Here is a 22,839-nt window from a genome sequence, read left to right on the forward strand (position 1 = left end):
TGAACTGATTATTATGATATTTGATGGGTCCATTACCTTGCTTGTCTAGTTGGGAAATTGTTCAAATCACGATCGCATCACAGATGTGTGATTTGGGTAAAATAATGTGATTATTGGTCAAAAAACATATACTCAGAAACTGCTGGGCAGATTGGTGCAAAACTTAGTGGGAACATTCTTAAGGGGTGTAAAGTAAGATTTGTTCATGACATGATGATTCCATCAGTAATATGCAAATTAGAGCTAAATGTGTCTTTTTGGTTAAAAATCTGTAATTCCAAAACTACTGAGCAGATTGGGCTGAAATTTAATGGGAATGCATCTAGGGATGTATGGACGAAGAAATATTAAGCATACAATTATTCCATGAGTGATATGCAAAGTAGGTGTAAGAATGTTTATTTTTTGTCAAAAACTTATACATGTATCTCAATAAGTACTTGGTCAATGAGTCTGAAACTTGGTGAGATGTTTCTGAAAGTGTTATTCTGCAGATTTTCTTCAAAAAATTGTGACAAAATTGGCCCTAGCAACCATGACCCTGCCCTTAGCAACAACCAAATGGCAGTATATTTAGGTCAAATAACAACATCATCTGGTAAGCAAGTGAGGAAACATTCAAAAAATGTATGCAAATACCCTAGCAACCATGACCACGCCCATAGCAGCAGCCAAACGGTCGTGTATTTCACAAAGATAACAGGGTTTAATAGACAATTGAATAAACATACAAAAATTTATGTAAATTTGCTTAGCAACAAGACCACGCCCACAGCAACATCCAAATAATCAGGTATATTGCAAAGATAACAGGAATAGAAAGACAAATGAATAAACATTCAAAAAATGTATGCAAATGTGCCTAGCAACAAGACCACGCCCATAGGAACAGCCAAATGATCACATATATTGTGTGAAGATAACGGGGATTAAAAGACAATTGAATAAACGTTAAAAAAATGTATGTAAATATGCCTAGCAACAAGACCATGCCCATAGCAACAGCCAAATGATAGCATATATCGTAAAAATAGCAGCATGGTTGGATAGGCAACTGGATAGTCATTCAGCAAATGAACACCTATTGTTAGCATGGACTAGTATATGAATAAACATTTTAAAAACTGTACAGTTGTGCTACAATGCCATAGCAGCAGCCAAACAGTCGTGTATTTCACAAAGATAACAGGGTTTAATAGACAATTGAATAAACATACAAAAATTTATGTAAATTTGCTTAGCAACAAGACCACGCCCACAGCAACATCCAAATAATCAGTTAAACCAGTTAGTCACAATCACATAGAAGTAAAATATTTGTGTGTGTGTCTTTCCTGAAGACTTGTTTCTCAATATTGTTGAGTTTTAGTCACCTATTGAATATGCTCGTCATAGCCTGAATGCTAAAGCATACTCTCTATAACATCACAAATTGCTTGGTCTAGGTGAGACTGAAAATACCCGAAAACTCTCGAAGTAAATCCGACAAGAACCAACTGAAAAGTTTGCATATGCTCCTTTGAGTTTTAAAACCAGACTTCACTAACATGTCGTCTAGCAAAATAGCAATAGTGTGTATTAAGTGATTAATTGGAATCAGCTTTAAGGAGAGCATACATGTACATGTTTATTTAAGGAATTAGTACAGTAGAGTTAGGGAACTTGGGTTTGAAATACTGAAATGAAACTTACTCATAAAGTTACTATGTTGTTTTGTTTCCGACTTTTAGTCTTGTACTATAAATCTAAATTCCTTTATGTGTTTATTGATCCATGAGTAGAGGTCAAGGTGATTTGGTGAGAGATGGTGTTCAAATTGATAATGACACAATGTATTCCTTGCAGGCTGATATGGCTGGTGGTGGGCCAATGCGAGAAAAAAATAAAAACGTGAGAAAGCAAGGCCCTCCATATCAGAAGAAGGCACAGAGAGGTTTGTATTGATTATTTATTTTTGTCTATGTCTATTATGTGTATGTAGTATATTGTTATTATATTATGTAGTATATTTTCACTATATGTATGTAGTATATTGCTAATATGTGTATGTAGTATATTGTTATTATATTATGTAGTATATTTTTACTATATGTATGTAGTATATTGCTAATATGTGTATGTAGTATATTGTTATTATATTATGTAGTATATTTTTACTATATGTATGTAGTATATTGCTAATATGTGTATGTAGTATATTGTTATTATATTATGTAGTATATTTTTACTATATGTATGTAGTATATTGCTAATATGTGTATGTAGTATATTGTTAGTCCCCGCTGGACGAAGTGCGGAATGGGGACTTATGGATTGGGTTCCGTCCGTCCGTCCAGAGCCGTTTGTTGGAGATGCCTGGACCGATTTTTTTTCAAAATTGGTACAGGGGCAACATACTATGGAATACATATGAACGTCCAATATGGCCGCCTAGCAGCCATTTTGTTTTGCGATTTTCCCTGTCCAAAGTCATAACTCAGACATGCTTGAACAGTTCTCATTAAAAGTTGGTATTCTATGACATACATGTGCATATTCATTGTTGTCGTGATACAATCCAATATGGCTGGCTGGCAGCCATTTTGTTGTGAATTTTCCATGTCCAAAGCCATAAATATTTCTTAAGAACTACAAATTCTTGAGCCCAGGAGACCTTGGTTGTTGCAATGATAAATTATAGTATGTAACGAACTGAGATTTTTGAGCTGATAGACTTTGGTTGTTGTGACGATAAATGATACGATGTAACAAACTCACCCACATCAATATTTTCTAAATTCTAGCAATGTCAACCATAGTTTTGTTCTCCATATAAATACTTGTACATGGTTGTCGGGGCAATTTCTTCAGTTTTCTCTCATTTGACATACAGGGTTCGCATGGTCCTGGAAAACCCTGGAATTTCAAACCCTCCCTGGAAAATCCTGGAAAACCCTGGAAAAATGTGCCCTACCCCTGGAAAACTCTGGAAAATGATCATGATCAATCGATCGATTAATATTGACGGTCGTCATACCTGTGCTCGGGCCACTCATTCATATGATTCTGAATCTCGTAAATGTATAATGGCGAAAATATAAGTCTTTCGCCACAGTGGTGAATCAAAATTCACGCCGATTAAACCCAGACAGTCAAACGATCGTTCCACGAGACACTTTGCCCCACAGACCGTGCCTCATGTGCCTATACGTAGTTGAATGGGCTCCGCTGTGTTTGTTTCGATCTTGCGTATATTGCTACTCCATCTCCCAGTCATTCCCGGCCGGGGGGGGGGGGGGGGGGGGGGGGGGTAACAGTTGGTCTGTTAGCAAGATTACCGTAACATCGTAGCGAGTATCAAAGCATCATCAACCACGTTTAGAGATTGTTACAAGTTCGGCGCACAAGTCGACATACTACAAGCTCAGGCATGCCAATACTAGGGCTAGGGCCAAGGGAAGTGCAGTTGAATTTCCGGGTTGTGGAAGTACGTATACGATTGTGACTTTTATGTCATCGATAAATGGCTATTTGTGTTACATGTTCTAAAAGAATAAACTACTGTTTTATGTTGTCGGTACAGTAACATTCATCAATGGTCAAGTTGAGTTGAGAAATCGCGATTTTCTGCAACTCGTGGCATCCATACAGTGATACTTATTTTTGTATGCTTTACCATGCTCGCTAAAGCATGATGTTATGCAAGAAAGATTGTATTGTATTGTATTCAGTTATTCATAGCTCGAAATTTTGTTACGTAAATGACGTTTTTATTCAAAATTTTGAAGAAAAAATTATTTTAGGTGACTTATTAATCTAGTAACATCAAACCATACAATAATGAGGACAAACTTTAGTTTTTAATTTATTTTTCTAGATATGTCTGAATTAGACTGATGAATGCTGCGACTCAATCTTACACGATCAATGCACCAGCTTGACGAAACGGCTACTTAGGGGTAGGACAGAGGTTTCTCCATTAATCTTAGCGTGCAAACGTGGTTTTGAAACTAACATCTTGCATAGTGTCGAAAACGTTTGTGACATATTATGGGAACTGTTGTTAATTTTTTCTCGTCCACATCAGACAATTAGATGTCATTCACAAAATATACTTTAGTGTCAACACCCCTGGAAAATGGCCAAAATCAATATGAATACCCCTGGAAAACTGACGAAAAAACCCCTGGAGAGTCCTGGAATTTTGTTTTGCTTTAGGTGTACAAACCCTGGACATAGTACTGAAGGTATCATGATGCCAAAATATTCATAGGCTCACTAACTAGACACATACATTTTTTTGTATATAGTCCATGGATGCATTTAGAAAATAACAGCACAATACTATTTGTCTCCTGTAAACGACATGATACATGTTATACGATGTATCTCAATTGGTAGTAATTAATTTGAATGAAATACGGAAAGACAAAAGAAACAATGTGTACTCATGACTGAAGTGAAGTATAAGGACTGATACTAAATCTACAAAGGCTCGCTGACTACAAATGTACATGTAGACACGCAAGTCCATGGATGCATTTAAAAAATATTGGATCGTTCAGTGTCAAATTCTGAAGGAAAGTCCTTTGAATGTTTGAATCTATGGAAGCAAAGTTGACGTAATGAGATTCTGTAGTTGGTAAGACGATTTCGTTTGAAAATTGGGTACATAGGGAACCTTGCACATGCATGTAACAGCCACATACCTAGGACAGGGTTGTGCACACAGCTGTACCTGCCCATTGGAGCCATGGGGCTGTACCAGCTATGTGAACAATATCCGTGTAACAGCTCTGACCAGCACACGTCTGCAACATACCTAGATGTGACAGTTGTGCAACTGGTATGCCAAACATCCATGTAGCATGGGTGTGAGAAATAGCAATGCAGCATGGGTTTTTATAACACCCCTGTACAAGAGCTTTTCCCCTCACCCATGCGCCACTTATGTGAGCAATACTGTAACATTGATATTTCCCACAGTCATGTACTAGCTATGTGAGCTCAGGTGTGACGGGGGTATTTCTCACAGCCATGTACCAGCTGTGTGTGCAATGCTGTAACATGACTTTTTTCAATAGCCCTGTTACACAGATATTTCCCACAGCCATGTATCAGCTGTGTGGGCAATACCACTACATTTGTATAGGGATATTTCCCACAGCCATGCACCAGTTGTGTGTGCAATTATGCTGTAACATGGCATTTTCCCGTAGCCCTGTTACACAGATATTCCCCACAACCATGTAGCAGCTATGCAGGCAATACTGTAACAGGAATATTTCCTACAGCTATGTAGAAGCTATGTGAACATAGCTGTAACAGAGGTATTTTCCCACAGCCATATACCAGCTATGTTAGCAACATCTCTGTAACAGACCTGGCGAATAATTCATATGAAAAACTCAAAATCTAACGATTGAGAAGGTGCGGGGCGGGATACGGGTACGACCTCTCTGGGTATGACGAGTTCCGCCAAAGATTTATCAGCTAGCTAGTGCTAGTGGCCTATTCCATTTTTCTTTGGGAATGTGGACAGTGAAATACAATTTAGTCAATTACAAAAAAATTCTAAATAGAAATTCTCACAAGATTTACGTAATTACTAGACAAATGCAAATATATTTATAAACAGGTTTTACAATGTCTAATTGCTGGAAAAGGCTCGTGTCCGCCCTCCCCCTCCCTTAATGCACTACTACAGCGTTGAGTAATGAGATTTATAATTATAATCTGTTGATTCCATGATCTACAAATGCCGAGTTTTGCCATTTGAATGACTATATCAAAAAGAAAAATAGTGTAGTAAAAACAGATAGCACTGTGATTGTAAACTTTGAGGTTTGCATGCATATGCTGAAAATCTTATCGTTTTGCTGTTAGCAGTTTCTGATCATTACGCAATTCTCCCAACTTGACTTCGCTTGTGCAATCATCTACACGATCATAGGAACTTCAGAGGTCTACCTGTCGTCTAACCATTTGCGAGATTTTTGAAAATGTGGAAGATGTAGCCTTCGTGTACGAGGTAAGCATTGAACTTGTAATTTAGCACGGGGGGGGGGGGGGGGGGGGGGGGGGAATAAGATGTTTGTGCTTCTCCTGAGTCAAAAATAACAATTTAATTCTGAAAATGTGAACAATATTGTGGGTTGTGTAGTGTGAGTTTGACAAATGTTAGTGTATAGTGTTACTGTACCCGGTCATTTTGAAATTTGCCACTGACTAGGTCATGTTCCTGTAGAAATAAAACTGTATATACATGATTGGGAGTCGGCAGTTGTTAGCTAGTCTGCATAACACATAATTCAGGACAAATCATACATAACGAAACACATGTTTAACTGTATCTTTGACACTTGAAGTTTTGTAACACACCACTAATCGAGCTATGTTAACCTATCACGGCTGCCGCTGTGTACATAATTCCTTGCGAAATATTTATGTCATGTACATGTACATAGTCTCAGGTTGGAACGCAATATATGAATGATTGAAAATGGATGCTCTTAAAGATAATACAAATGGAGAGTCCAACATGTAAAAAAAATGTAGATGGAGGTGCGTTTTATCATCCTGGGTCACTTTCATTTATTACTACAACTGGTGAGAAGCAACAGGTCACACCGCGCCATGGCTCCTTGAGCAGTAGTAAGCGTTGTGTTGCAAATGAGTCGGTCAATTTCGTCAAATTTTGTATGAGCCTGTGTAACTTTTAATCATATTGCTCACTACTGACAAGGACTATCGCAACCTCCTTGACCTTGTACTTGGGGAAGTTTTAGCTAGACTTTGTGCAGTATTCTACATGTATACAAATGCAATGGTAACATCGATTTTTCAGGCCAAACACTCCCCATGCGACAATTTACGTTGTCAACTCGTTTGTTGTAAATTCATGATCATAGATTACCTTGTATGGTTTGACATATAATCATGAATTTATATAAAATAATAGTTGACAATGTAAATCGTTGCAAATTATTGTCAAATTTGTTATAGTATACAGCACATTGTCTTCAGTTTGTTTATTTATCAAAATTATCAGGACAAATTAACCTATGGTTTGACAATCTTTTTCAAACTGCTTATTATGACATAAATGACTGTCTTGCATTAACTTTTATTCAAAACATGACATTCATCAACACGCACACACTTCACACAAAAAATGTTGTGTGCAGACTATTTACAGTATCCATAGTATTGACTCATAACTGTGTTTTCTTCTCTCCATTGAAAGGATACTCCATGGCTCCAGGAATATTATAGAAAGTGAGAAGAAAGATCGTAAAGGTGAAGAAATGTTGTCCCGGACAAGTTTTGACGTTTCACCATACACATGTGGTTTGCTTTTTGAGGCATTCCTCATATTAATATTATTTACTGTAATGTGATTTATTTTTGGAATAAAATTGGGTTACTAGTTTATATGGATGTTTTTATGCAATAATGAGCATGAAAGGGCCATAACATTGGTGACAATAACAGTATTGGAGGGAAAAGACCATGATAGCTGGTGCATGGATGTTCACAGCTATGGTACATGGCTGTGAGAATAGCTGTAATGGGGGTGTGAACACAAGGGCTGCTACATGGTATGATTCTATATATAGCTGGTACATGGATGTGCACAACTGTGTGCTAGGTATGTTGTGTACAGCTATGTTACATAGCTGTGAGAATAGCTGTAATTGGGATGTGAACAAAAGGACTGCTACAGGGTATGCTCTGCACAGCTATGGTACATTGCTGTGGGAATAGCTGTAAAAGTATGCTGTACATAGCTATGGTACATGACTTTGAGAATAGCTTTAACTGGGATTTGGACAAAAGGGCTGCTACATAGTATGGTTCCAACATAGCTGGTACATGGATGTGCACAGCTATGGTACTGGGGTGTACAAAATAATCATGACACAGAGGTGGTATGCACATCCATGTAACAGGCATGTTTTTCACAAGAACTTAGCAGAGCTGTGGAAAATATATCCTGTAACAGGGATGCGGGGCACACAGCTAGTACATAGTTGTGCTCTTCCTAGCACTAGAGTGTGGCCACATCCTAGCACTAGGATGTGCACAACCTAGTGCTAGGTTCCCTGTGATCATAGCGATGCCAGTTGTGAGATTTTTCCTGGGAATATGTACACTGCCTATCCCATTCACACATACCTAAACATGTACACTGCCTATCCCATTCACACATACCTAAACATGTACACTGCCTATCCCATTCACACATACCTAAACATGTACACTGCCTATCCCATTCACACATACCTAAACATGTACACTGCCTATCCCATTCACACATACCTAAATATGTCATATTCTTAGAGCAATTATCTTCTCTTGCAACTAAAGTTCCAGCTGTTCATTTTCACATGTCTTTGAATGCATGTCTTTTGTTAGCCCCCTGAAAGAGGATGCTATTACAATGGGGTCACTGCTGTACTAAGACATTTACATGAGGGCTACAAGTAAGAACTGTGAATATCTGTTTGTCTTTACTAGGCAAAAATAATGCATACATTTCCCAAACCTAGGAAGTACAAACACCACTAACTGTTATTTTTATCTGTAGCATACTTGAACTGTTTGTAGACAATGGCATCAGATATTCAATTTGTCCAACTCCTGTGCATACCATTTATCATAATTTACCAAAAAAACTGATGGAGCTATTTCGACCACTAGGTCACTTGTTCTGACAAGCAGACAAATCTGTTCATTAGATATCAGAAATATCATTTGAAAATGATGTACTTGTTGAAATCCATTTGTAGTTTCCATCTTGGATAAGATAAGAGATCAGTAGGATACCATTTTGAATATCAGAGTAAAAACACTTGTGTATCTGTTTCATTGACACCTCAAAGATAAAAAAAAAAATGTTTTTCTAATCTGTGACAATGGCTGTATCACTGCATAGTTTGAATTAAATTACATGGTTTCAATTACCAAGGCTATCAAACAATACATGTATACCTCTGTTACAGCATTTTCAAAACGTGGAACATCCGTGTATGATATGTAGTGTCCTGAGCCCTTCATTTTTTTTGGGTCATCATAAATTTTGGTGGGACATTACAAAAATTGTTATCACCTCAATATACATAGGAAACTGACAAGGATAAGACCAATAATTGGACTTTTCAATTACACATGTGAGTTTATGATTAATATTGCTTTTCATGGTGTGTTCATGTACATGTATGTTAGTTAGTATTGTCATGTGTAAACAACTCAATCTTAATACAGATAAAATTGTAATTTGCAAATTCAAATCTACTATCTGTTTATAAATCTAAAATCCACATATTTCAACATTTTTGTGTTAATTTCACAATCCATGTAACTTTATATGCATCTTTTCTTTGATAGGTCACAAAAAAGCAGACTCAGAAGAGTTGGATCCTATGGATCCCAGTGCTTATTCTGATACACCAAGGTTAGTATGTGTCTAATATCCTGTAAGTATGTGTCTGAATATCCAGTACCAATGATAGTATGTGTCTGAATATCCAGTACCAATGATAGTATGTGTCTGAATATCCAGTACCAAGGTTAGTATGTGTCTGAATATCCTAATTATGTGTCTGAATATCCAGTACCAATGATAGTATGTGTCTGAATATCCTAACTATGTGTCTGAATATCCAGTACCAATGTTATATCAATGATAGTATGTGTCTGAATATCCAGTACCAATAATAGTATGTGTCTGAATATCCAGTACCAAGGTTAGTATGTGTCTAATATCCTGTAAGTATGTGTCTGAATATCCAGTACCAATGATAGTATGTGTCTGAATATCCTAATTATTTGTCTGAATATCCAGTACCAATGTTATATCAATGATAGTATGTGTCTGAATATCCAGTACCAATAATAGTATGTGTCTGAATATCCAGTACCAAGGTTAGTATGTGTCTAATATCCTGTAACTATGTGTCTGAATATCCAGTACTGTACCAATGATAGTATGTGTCTGAATATCCTAACTATGTGTCTGAATATCCAGTACCAAGGTTAGTATGTGTCTGAATATCCTAAGTATGTGTCTGAATATCCAGTACCAATGATAGTATGTGTCTGAATATCCTAACTATGTGTCTGAATATCCAGTACCAATGATAGTATGTGTCTGAATATCCTAACTATGTGTCTGAATATCCAGTACCAATGATAGTATGTGTCTGAATATCCTAACTATGTGTCTGAATATCCAGTACCAATGATAGTATGTGTCTGAATATCCTAACTATGTGTCTGAATATCCTAACTATGTGTCTGAATATCCAGTACCAAGGTTATATCAATGATAGTATGTGTCTGAATATCCTAATTATGTGTCTGAATATCCAGTACCAATGTTAGTATGTGGCTGAATATCCAGTGTAGTCCAGTTGCCAGGCTACCCTACCTTGCATTGTCTTAGAGGGAAGGTTTTATGCTTGATGTTTGTTCTCCAGGGCCAGAGAGTCCTGAACAAGAATCTGGCGGGTGCCACCCTGGCAGAGTTGAGCATTTTTTTTTAATTTGCATAAATCAAAAATGGCCGATTTATGTCAATTTTGGCCATCTAGTAGCACATATATACAATATTATCGTGTATAAATGAGTTTTATATTGCACACATCTTTACCTTAAAGTTGTAAAATAGTACTGGGCTAAAAAATAACAAAGAAATCAATTAAAAAGTAATTGGTAATTAGCATAATTTGCATAAATTGCACATAATAACATTTTGATTTAATATCAGGCATTATTTGTGATATATTCACAAAATTTGAATCATTTAACTATCATAAATGTTTCGAAGGAATGAAACAAGAAATATGATATGATGAAAATAAAAAGAAATATAGTAAAATAATCGGTAGTTTGCTTATATTACAAACAAATTATACTTGCAGCATATCAGTACCAGGCAGTATTGATTATTGTTTCACTAAATCCGAATCATGAACTTGAGTAATTATTTTAAAGGTATGAAATAAAGAAGGAATAAAGATAAGTTTGGAAATAAAAAATTAACAATTCATAAAAGAATACCTTAATTTGCATAAAGTGCATAAATTGCATATCTGTAAATGATAAACCTAGCTTCATTGTGAGAACAGTCAGGACTGTTCTACAATGTCTATAAGGACAAGGCAGGTGATAGGGTACCCAGAGTTTTTTTCTATATTTTTCAGTATTTTCTTTGTAGTTTATATATGCCGGATTTAAATCTTACCTGCAACTATTGTTTTGTAAGATATAACGACTTAATCATAAAATCATACATTCTGCACAGTATTGAATCACCTGTGGTAAACATCTTTATGTAGCGGCATACTCAACACTGTTCAAACTTGGATAAAAATATTTTTATTTATATCATATGTCATAGTTCGAATACATGTTGCAGAAGCCCAAAGTGACTTGTATTTTATCAGCTAAATCATGTGTCTATGAGAAGTGTGGATTCACAAGTAGACAGTGCATTTGCAGAATTTGTTACTGAGATTTTCTAGTAATTTCTTTGTGTGAAATGCTCTGTTTAAATATTAGTATGTGAGAAAACTCAAAAGCCAATAATATAAGCTTTTGTATGATATCTGTTGTGAAGGTCATTTCATCCTTTACCGATCATCAGAGTGAGGTCAAAGTTTTCCCGCGATTGCGTACAGGACTAAAATTGTAGGTATAGTTTCATGACAACAATTTTCTTTTTGAATGGTATCTCAGCTACATTTCTAGCTCCTGTATGGGAGCTGATGTCGGGGCACTGTCAGTCTGTCTGTGTGTCTGTTTGTCCAGAAATTTTGTTACATTGATATCTCAAAAAGTACCGAGGCAAATGTTCTGCAGTTTACTATGTGGCATTGTTAGGCTGTAATTTAGTGCTGAATCGTTTTTAGGGAGAGTGACTTGCATAATTAATGCTAATTTGCATAATTAATGATTTTATAAATGGGGCTATGCATGCAGAACGGCTGCACCAAATTCAATGAAACTTGCTACATCTACAGATCATACAAAGGTATAAAAGCACTAAAAGTTGTTAACTTGTGTCAAGTTAATTATGGCTAATTTGCATAATTAATGAATGTTTGTAACTAAGGTTATGCATTCTGAAGCGCTTTATCAATTTGATGAAACTTGCCACAGATATTGATCATCCTGAGATATGATAGTTCATAATGAAATTTAGTGCCGTCAATTATATGCTCACTTGCATAATTAACAAACTTTGGCAATTGGAGCCTATACAAGAAAGGCTGCATCAAATTTTATGAAACTTGCTAAAGATATTGGCCGAGCAAAGAAATGATGGTATCGAGTCAATTAATTGCTCATTTGCATATTTGATGAACTCTTGCAATAAGGGATATATAGCCAGGACTGTACTGAATTCAAGTGAACTTGGTACAGATATAGATTACACAAAGGTATGACAGTACAGAAGGACATTTCAAAGTCTTGTATCATTGTTCAGTTGCATATTTAGCTAAGTTTTGTAATTAAAAGGTAATGTAGAATGGCCGGCTGCACTTTATAATGAAAGGTGTGAGTGCGTTGCAGTCACTTTACTGATAGTGTTTGGTCGGAGTGGCTTGCATAATTAATGCTAATTTGCATAATTAATGATTTTACAAAATGGGGCTATACATGCAGAAGGCTGCACCAAATTCAATGAAAGTTGCTACATCTATGGATCATACAAAGATATACGGGAGCATTTTCAGTTCATCTTGGTTTTGTGATTTATTTCATTTGGGTATTTTTTTCATCCGTAGATCAATATCATAAATATTGGATGTATAATATAAAAAACCTAAACAGTTACAAAAACTTCAAATGAAAGAACAACTTAAACATCATGTAGAAACAAAATGGGGAGTGTGGGTAACAGAAGACATAGTTGATAGTATGGTATCACAGCTGACAAGGTGTCAACAACTAAAAGCAATCAAGGATCAAATCAACTACCAAATCCAAATACTACAGTTTAATTTGCCAAACAAGAGATTGGCTAAGTGGCAAAAGAACAAAATAAAATTAACTGTGTGACAGCTGGTGGAAAACTTAAAATCAATAATATGGCTAGATGTCAGAGCTACACCTACATATGTCAATGAAATAAATGAAAACCTAAAGAAAAGAAAAACCAGAAGTCAGGAGATGCAAACAAAATGAAGGAAGACAACACGGCAAACAGATAAACATTTTGGGATATGCAGTGTGCATCCTGGTATGCATGTGGCCGTAAGCATATGGGGAACATTGGTATGCTGGAGAGATTGTAGACATAGACACTGAAGATAAATAGCAGATGTACAGTTTCTCCAAAGGAAAAGTAAAAATTCATTTCATTTCAATGGCCCACTAGACAGGACAGAGACAAAATTGACTGATTTTTAGGATTTTCTAATAAGCACCAATAGATGGACCATAAAGACGGTTACACAAAAAAATTGGGGTCAAAGGTCATGCATAGTAATTTTGTGGCATGTGTGATTTTCGTAAATTTGGCGATTTTTTTTAAGGGCAGTTGTTTTAACAGAACTCAGTGTGGTAATGTATCTTACCATGTTGTACAACCGCAAACAAATTTGGGGTCAAAAGTCATCATTAACATGGAAACCGATGTAGGTGTCCAAATTTCGGGGGGTTTTTGGTCTAAAATGGGGAAAACTTATAGGGGAGGGTTCCAAAACAACCAAGTCGGAAAAAATACTTATATGGGTCATAGGATGTTTTTTTTAGTGGAACTCACCTACTGAAAATTTGGTAAAACAGAATGACAGGAACACATGACAAGAAGCAACTTTCCTACTTTTAAGGGTTTTTTGAGTGTCAAAATGAAGTCGGTAGGAGCGAAATGTGCATTTTTGTCTTATAGTAGACCACTTTTTGGGTCTTCCGGATGGAATTTCGAGATCAAATTTACAGGGTATATTAATATAAATATTTTGCTTACGTGTATCAAAATTTGAGGTCAAAAGTCCCTTCCAACCGATACTACATGTGACAACATGTGTAGGATAAGGGATTTTGAGGGTTAGTGACTGTTAAAGACACTTCTAGACATATGTTTTTGATGAAACTTGCAGTGTAGGTGTATAATGGGTATATTTAGTAGACAAAAAAAATTGGGGTCAAAGTTCACCACTTACACAAATTCCAAGTTTGAAGACTTGTATAAACATAAAATGTCAGGTCAGGCCAAGTCGGCTATTGTCGATACTTTGACCTGTTAGGTCAGGTCAGGTCGCTTAAGATAAGGTCAAAGGTCAATCATGGTCGGTATGTGGGGCAATATACTTATAGGTCAAAATTATGTCAACTAAGGTCAAGGTCAAGGTCATGAACTTTACAATCTGATATATCAGGTCAGGTCACCTAAGGTCAGGTCAAGCCAAGACATTTTGGACCTTCCTATGGAGCCTACATACCTTCAGAGTCAATGCCTATCCAAAGTCCTGGAGAGGTCAAATAAGGTCATCTAAAGTCATGTCAAGATACTATGACCTCTGCTACATTAGGTCATGTCACTTCAGATGAAATGGCATAATTTTAAGTTATTCCTATATTTGGTTGAACATACCTATATGCTACATAATCAATGGGTCAAAGTTTGGGTCAAGTGGGGTCAGGTAAAGTAGTTACATATCCTCAGGTCATTACCTGTGCAAATTCAGGTCATTCATCAACTTTTTGTTATGTTTATCTATGGGAAACCAAATGCATGTAGCAGAATTGCCGACCAAAATGTATGAGAGGGCAGGTCATTTTGGGTCATGTCAAGATACTTTGACCTAAGCTAGTACAAGTCAAGTCATTTTTGCTTTGTTGTGTCAATGTTCATTTGTAACTGTATACAACCTAGGATATGTCAAGGTACTAGCAAAAATGAAGAGAGGTGAACTGAGGTCATTTTATAGAAGAAAGTTGTGTCAGAAAAAGTCAATTAACACTTGGTCAGAGCGAAATAGGTGATGTTCTTAGGGCAAACTAGGTATGCCATTCTTTAACATGGCGATTTTGCTATATCAAAAGATCAGTTTTCACTGACTGGCCAATTGACCTAAGAGGTCAGCTGAGGTCAGGTCAGGCTATAAATAGATAGTATTCTCATACCAACAGACTTGCAAAGATGGATGGGTAATAAATACTACAGCTAAATCTTTGGCAGTCATGGCCTGGCGCTCGGCAGGGACTCAGCTTTTTTCTGAGCTCAGACCGAGCAACACGTACATTTGTCAACCAGCAAATTTCTTGCGCCTGAAATGGTGCACACAGAAATCAAAAGTGCGGCAATCGTTATTTTTGTGTGCAAATTGTGCAATGGCGAGGCCTAGATCAAACACTGTAGTTTTTATAATTAATTTGCAAATTAAGGGATATTAGGATATATCATGTATGATACTTTGATAGCTATAGCTAAAATTTTGCATTCCAACTATTATTGTGCGTAGGAACAAAAGGAACAAAAATGTGAAGGTTTGCCCTTACGGAAAGCATTCAGTTTCTATCTGATTTTTATTATCTGACAGAGGTGGATGGACATCTGGTTTGGTAATGCAGGGTGAAGCCAAGACAGGAGTGGATACCACAGCCAATGGACCACTGTTTCAACAAAGGCCTTATCCAAGTCCAGGTGAAATTCTCAGACAAAACAAAGCAGCTAAAAGCTAATTAATTTGCTGTACAAATTGATGTTATAGATAACTTTGATGTCATTTCCTGAGGTTTATTTGCCAGTGGTCATAGTCTTTTGACAAAGTATAGAAAAGAGATTTTTGATACCACTTACAATGAAAGTTCATATGAAATGTAATTTGTTTTTGTAAAGAGACCATTACATACAAACTTAAAATTTGTATCAATTTTAAACAAGAACATTTTTAGCACAACTGAACTGATAAGGTTCAGTAGTGCTATAGGCATGGCAGAGTGGCTGTCTGGGTGACCAGGGTGTGTGTGTATGTGTAAACAACCTAAACTTAAAAAAAACAACCACTGAACCGATTGCCATGATATTTGGTGGGTCCATTACCTTGGGTGTCTAGTTTGGAAATTTGTTCAAATCAAAATGATCTTACCACCAGTTTGTGATTTGGGTCAAAAAATGTGATATTTGGTCAAAAAAATTAAACTCAAAAACTACTGGGCAAATTGGTCTGAAATTTGTTGGGAACATTCTTAGGGGTGTTTAGATTAAGAATTGTTCACAACATGACGTTTCCACCAGTGATATGGGCATTAGGGCTAAAAATGTGTATTTTTTGTCAAAAATCTTTAATTCCAAAACTGCTGAGCAGATTGAGCTGAAATTAAATGTGGATGCATCTGGGAGTGTATAAATGAAACATATTAAACATATAATGATCTCATCATTGATATGCAAATTAGGTGTTAGACATGTGAATTTTGGTGAACAATTTATATCTCAAAAAGTACTTTGTCAGTGAGACTGAAACTTGGTGAGATGTTTCTAGCAGTGTTATTCTGCAGATTTTTTTCAAAACATTTGGACACAATTGGCCCTAGCAACCATGACCATGGCCTTAGCAACAACAAAATGGCCCTATACATTTTTATATTTTGGTCAAATAACAACATCTGGTAGGCAAGTCAGTAAACATTTAAAAATGTATGCAAATGCCCCTAGCAACCATGACAATGCCCATGGCAACAGCTAAATTGTGGTGTATTTCACAAAGATTACGGATTCTCACAGTCAAGTGAACAAACATTCAAAAAGTGTATGCAATATGCCTAGCAACAAGACTAAGCTCATGGCAACAGCCAAATGATCACAGATATTGCAAAGATAATAACAGGGATTAACAGACTAGTGAATATTTAATATGTAATTTCAGCTTAGAACGTTTTTACATGTAATTTCAGCTTAGAACACTGTTACATGTAATTCCAGCTTAGAACGCTGTTACATGTAATTCCAGCTTAGAACACTGTTACATGTAATTCCAGCTTAGAACGCTGTTACATGTAATTCCAGCTTAGAACGCTGTTACATGTAATTGCAGCTTAGAACACTGTTACATGTAATTCCAGCTTAGAACACTGTTACATGTAATTCCAGCTTAGAACACTGTTACATGTAATTCCAGCTTAGAACACTGTTACATGTAATTCCAGCTTAGAACACTGTTACATGTAATTCCAGCTTAGAACATTTCAGCATAATTTTTTCTGAATTATCACAGACTTTACTATTTATGTGTGTGCATTTTGTTTGTGTGTTAGGAGGGGAACTATTACCATGGCACCATCCATCTGTCCATCCTTGCATGGATATGTTCATCCGTATCATGTCATTTCTCAGACATGCAATCTCTGATTTCTTTCAAACCTGGCACAAAGGTGACATGTCATGTGGACAAATGTTACAAATTTGACCATGGAAGGTTATATTTTAGGGATGGGATGTCTGTCTGTCTATCAGTGTCATCATGTTCTCAAAAAAGGCTCACTCAATTCAAATGAAATTTGGTGCACATATACCGGTACTTTTAGGTAATGTGTAGAATTAGGCAGGTTATTATAATAATTATAACAATGGTTTAATTTCAACTCATAACAGTGACTGTTAATGGACAAATAAAATGAGTTACATGATTAAAAAGTCTGGAAAAAGACAAGGACAATCAATACAAGAAACTAGGTGTAGTAAAAGATACATATATAAAGAAAAAATGGTAAACTATGAAACTAAAAGTTTTAAGACAGTTACAAATACACAATTTGACAAGAAATAACAACAAAAATTACACAACAGATGCACTCTGATTCAACTTGATACAATACATGACAGGACAACTGTATTCCATACATTTTTTTTAGCACAACTGATAAGGTTCAGTAGAGCTATAGGCATGGTTACAATATCAGTGTGTGTGCACGGATGACTTAAACTAAAAATGCGACCAACCAACTGCCTTGGTATTTGGTGAGGAAATTACTTTTAGTGTCCAGTTGGGAAAATGTTCAAAGTAAAATGATTGCATCACATTTTTGGTCAAAAAACTACTGAACAGATTGGCCTGAAATGTGTGAAGATTAAGATTTGTTCATGACATGATGTCAGTAATATGCAAATTAGGACTAAAAATGTCTCTTTTTGGTCAAAGTCTAATCAAGGAGATATAAATTCATTTCATGTCACCAACACTAGCTCCATACCAACACAAAATCTACAATAAATGCACAGGGGTGGGATAGAGATGGGAGTAAAATTTTAAAACAACTAAATATAATAATAATAATACATGGTTTATTAAAAACAAAAATGTGGCCAAAATAAAATTGTCATATTGTTAAAAAACAAAAACAAAAACAAAAAAGAAGTTGATCAATAAAACGAGGCCTAAAAGTAGTAAAGTCAATAAAATAAAGTACTATGAATAAAGTTAAAATAGATCTCCTTGCCAAACAACACTGGAGAATTCACCTCAATTTGTCAGAAAGATCTCCTTGCCAAACAACACTGGAGAATTCACCTCAATTTGTCAGAGAGATCTCCTTGCCAAACAACACTGGAGAATTCACCTCAATTTGTCAGACAGCTCTCCTTATCAAACAACACTGGAGAATTCACCTCAATTTGTCGGAGAGATCTCCTTGCCAAACAACACTGGAGATTTCACCTCAATTTGTCAGAGAGATCTCCTTGCCAATCAACACTGGAGAATTCACCTCAATTTGTCAGACAGATCTCCTTGTCAAACAACACTGGAGAATTCACCTCAATTTGTCAGACAGCTCTCCTTGCCAAACAACACTGGAGAATTCACCTCAATTTGTCAGACAGCTCTCCTTGTCAAACAACACTAGAGAATTCACCTCAATTTCTCAGAGAGATCTACTTGCCAAACAACACTGGAGAATTCACCTCAATTTGTAAGAGAGCTCTCCATGCCAAACAACACTGGAGAATTCACCTCAATTTGTCAGAGAGATCTACTTGCCAAACAACACTGGAGAATTCACCTCAATTTGTCGGAGAGATCTCCTTGCCAAACAACACTGGAGAATTCACCTCAATTTGTCAGAAAGATCTCCTTGCCAAACAACACTGGAGAATTCACCTCAATTTGTCAGACAGCTCTCCTTATCAAACAACACTGGAGAATTCACCTCAATTTGTCGGAGAGATCTCCTTGCCAAACAACACTGGAGAATTCACCTCAATTTGTCAGAGAGATCTCCTTGCCAAACAACACTGGAAAATTCACCTCAATTTGTCAGACAGCTCTCCTTGTCAAACAACACTGGAGAATTCACCTCAATTTGTCAGACAGCTCTCCTTGCCAAACAACACTGGAGAATTCACCTCAATTTGTCAGACAGCTCTCCTTGTCAAACAACACTAGAGAATTCACCTCAATTTCTCAGAGAGATCTACTTGCCAAACAACACTGGAGAATTCACCTCAATTTGTAAGAGAGCTCTCCATGCCAAACAACACTGGAGAATTCACCTCAATTTGTCAGAGAGATCTACTTGCCAAACACCACTGGAGAATTCACCTCAATTTGTCAGAGAGATCTCCTTGCCAAACAACACTGGAGAATTCACCTCAATTTGTCAGACAGCTCTCCTTGTCAAACAACACTGGAGAATTCACCTCAATTTGTCAGACAGCTCTCCTTGCCAACAACACTGGAGAATTCACCTCAATTTATCAGACAGCTCTCCTTGCCAACAACACTGGAGAATCCAAGACATGAACGGACTAAGGAAATGTAAATAAGCTTTAAATTTTTGTTGCCCCATACCTATTCAGGACTCTCATCTTATGTAGGTGTTTTGAAGCTCTGCTTATAATCTCGCTTACATGTGTATCCCATTTTAAGTTGTGGGTTAGATTGAGACCAAAGCATTTGTATACATTTACAACTTATGTCGCTTACATGTGTATCCCATTTTAAGTCGTGGATTAGATTGAGACCTAAGCATTTGTATACATTTACAACTTATAATATCGCTTACATGTGTATCCCATTTTAAAGTGTACATGCAAATGTACATACTTTTTTTCGTAATTATGTTTATTTTGCCATAAAAATTAAGGAAATCGGGTTTGTAATAGTACAATATAATTCTAACATGAGAAATTGCGCGAAAAATGAGGCACTCTCGGCTCAGCCACAGAGCACCTTCAGGTAAGTACCTCTAATTTGCATATGGATAGGACGGGATTTGGAACTTTATGACGTCAATGCAGGAACACAAACGCATTCGTCAGTGTATCTTTACATGCAAAGCCATTATGGTCGAACCAGAAGGTCAACTTCAAAACCCGTTTTCGCCAGAACCCGACATTGAATATTGGTCAGACTCCTTACAATACACTCCAGCATTAACATCTGATGGTGTGATTTAGCCAAATTCATTCGAACTGACCGCCAGCAGTAACGATAGTTCCTCTGGTAGTGAATGAGTGAGGAAGGTGTGGTCAACCACAGAGACTGAATGACACTGCTTTATAAGTTTTTTTCCGATGTAAATTTCACAGACAAATGTCGCCATGGCTAGTACACATTATATGTAATAGTATACCTGTGTTTAAATATCCATCATGCAAGTTTAGTGCTTGTTTTCTGACTATGCCTTGCTGTCTTATACCGCATATTGTTTATGTCCTAGTGAAGCCGTGTTGTTTACATAAAGTGAAGGCTGTTATCAGCATCCTTTGTTGACATAACTATTCAATGGGTAGAAAACAGCTCCTGCAGACAATGTAATCATGGAAGTAGAACCGGGGGTTCTACTTCCATGATGTAATCGAAACGAAAATTATCTAATATTTCCATACCCATCAAACATACAGAGATCGAATGAGAATGGTTTCAAGAGTTCCCCATAATATTCTCTCAAGTTGTTCAAATGTAGCATGTGTGGTAACAGTACATTCGATCTATGACCATTCAAAATCTTCGCGAAAGTAGACCCATAAATTCGTTAGAGCAGAACATTTTGTTTGATAACCATCCCTCTTGAAAGCTATGTGTACACATACTTTATTTCATTTTTTACTGCGTTCATAACCATCCACACAGTGACATGAAGTGGTTTCATCTTCTTTCAAAGCACGGCCCATGTTCACTGAAGCCGGCCGTACTGTGGTGTATTGTGTATTGTCTCCGACCATTTTTGTTTGAGTTTTTTTATGGATAGACATGTGTTACGTTGTGGATGTTATGTGACCTGGGAGCGTGAAGCTTAGTGCTGACTGTACTTTGCTGTGTCCATCCACTTTTGACATGTGATTGGCATGACACAGTAATTGTTCAGGTAGACAAAACAATGGAAACAAAAATAGCAACATTATAATGAGCGTTGCGTCTTTTTACTTTGATATGATTGCGACGATGTACATGTGATGTGTCACAATGAAAACGATTGACTCCCAGCAACATGGAAATCAAAACATACAATCGGACTACGCATTGTTTAAAAACAAATGCTATCGTAGTGAAAATATTTTATGAAGCTAACTTGCTTTCTTGAAAACATCATTTCAAATTATTTCATTTGTTTTCCTTTTTTCGCTTTGATCATGGCTACACTGTTGGCGTGGAGAACCCCGGCCCCAGTCACATTTACCGGCTTTCACTGTATGGCATCACTGCCTTCACCCAATATTACCTACTCAGTTATATCACTCGGAAATGTGTGTAGGGTGATCGTTTCACTGCGGGTGCTGCTGACAAAACATCAAGGAACCATTGTTGTCGGAAGACTAAACTGGTACACCACAATATGTACAGTTACAGATAATACTATATGGCAAGCGTAATTAATAATTCATAAGTAAACATTACACAAAGGCTTAGAACGCTTTTGTAACATGTGGGACCTCGACACCTTTCGTGAGCTGGTTGAGGTGCCGAAGTTAGTCAAAGCACTGGGGGTTTAAGGCATTTGTAAGGGGGCAAGTATTTTTGCGACTTTCTTGCCAATGCGCACAATATTTAGAGGTATGAATGCAATTTCATTTATTTTTATTGCAAAATAAACAAAATTATCAACCTTTACATGTACACTTTAAGTTGTGGGTTAGATTGAGACCTAAGCATCTGTATACATTTGAGGAGTATTTCTATGAAAAATAAGCACTGATTTCCTTTGGTAAATGGTTGCCTAAGTACAATGAATCCACAGATGTCTAAATCGCAAGCAATCATGGAACTGAGATGACGTGGGGAACGGTTATTTACATCTAGGGAATTACATAACATATCCATGGCCGATACCTGTATTTGAACTAAAACCTGTTCTGTATCTCTTTGTAACATCGTTATTATAATATATTGTTGCTAGCGGTTCGTTTATGGTATTCTCTTTCGATATAGCAACTTAACTTCTAGCAGGGAATTAGCTAGCAAGAGGTACTCTCAGAATCACTGCACAGGGACTAGACCAAGATATGACTACAAGATGATTTATTGATCAGCACTGGCTCAAACACCACTTCAACACAGGTTCGGGAGATATAAAAATCTACCCAACAAGTCCCAAGCTACTATCCATCACTCCACCCATATCTCTCTATATCTCTAGTTACAATAGTTATCCTATCTTATAGCCCAGAAAAGGGGCGTTTCTCGATATGCAACGCATATTAATATCACAACACAATTCTTATTCTAAATCTGCATCCGGCGTCGAGACGTTTCAAACATCCGATTGGTTGGGAGTTTACTATATTTACATATGATCACATGATATTCAAATTATCATTGCCACGCATCAATGTTCGTTGCCATCTTAACAAATACTTTCTATAACAATATATTCTTATGACAGTCAATGCCGACTATGAATGCATAC

At 36.6% G+C, this 22,839-nt stretch overlaps 1 protein-coding gene across 2 annotated transcripts in view; it reads left to right on the top strand.

The window, feature by feature from the left end:
• The window catches only part of LOC144437149 (polyglutamine-binding protein 1-like), a 53,131-nt gene extending 34,151 nt beyond the window's left edge, over positions 1–18,980 (top strand). The window contains exons 5-7 of one of the 2 annotated variants that reach the window (XM_078126015.1): positions 1,846–1,933; positions 9,370–9,436; positions 15,534–18,980. In XM_078126015.1, the coding sequence (XP_077982141.1) occupies positions 1,846–1,933; positions 9,370–9,436; positions 15,534–15,675 (297 nt within the window). In that variant the 3' untranslated portion in view covers positions 15,676–18,980. The remainder of the gene's footprint in view (positions 1–1,845; positions 1,934–9,369; positions 9,437–15,533) is intronic. The other variant, XM_078126023.1, reaches the window with a different exon arrangement.
• The last annotated feature ends 3,859 nt before the right edge of the window (positions 18,981–22,839 follow it).

The sequence above is a fragment of the Glandiceps talaboti genome, chromosome 1 (assembly GCF_964340395.1).
Source record: "Glandiceps talaboti chromosome 1, keGlaTala1.1, whole genome shotgun sequence".
NCBI lineage: Eukaryota > Metazoa > Hemichordata > Enteropneusta > Spengelidae > Glandiceps > Glandiceps talaboti.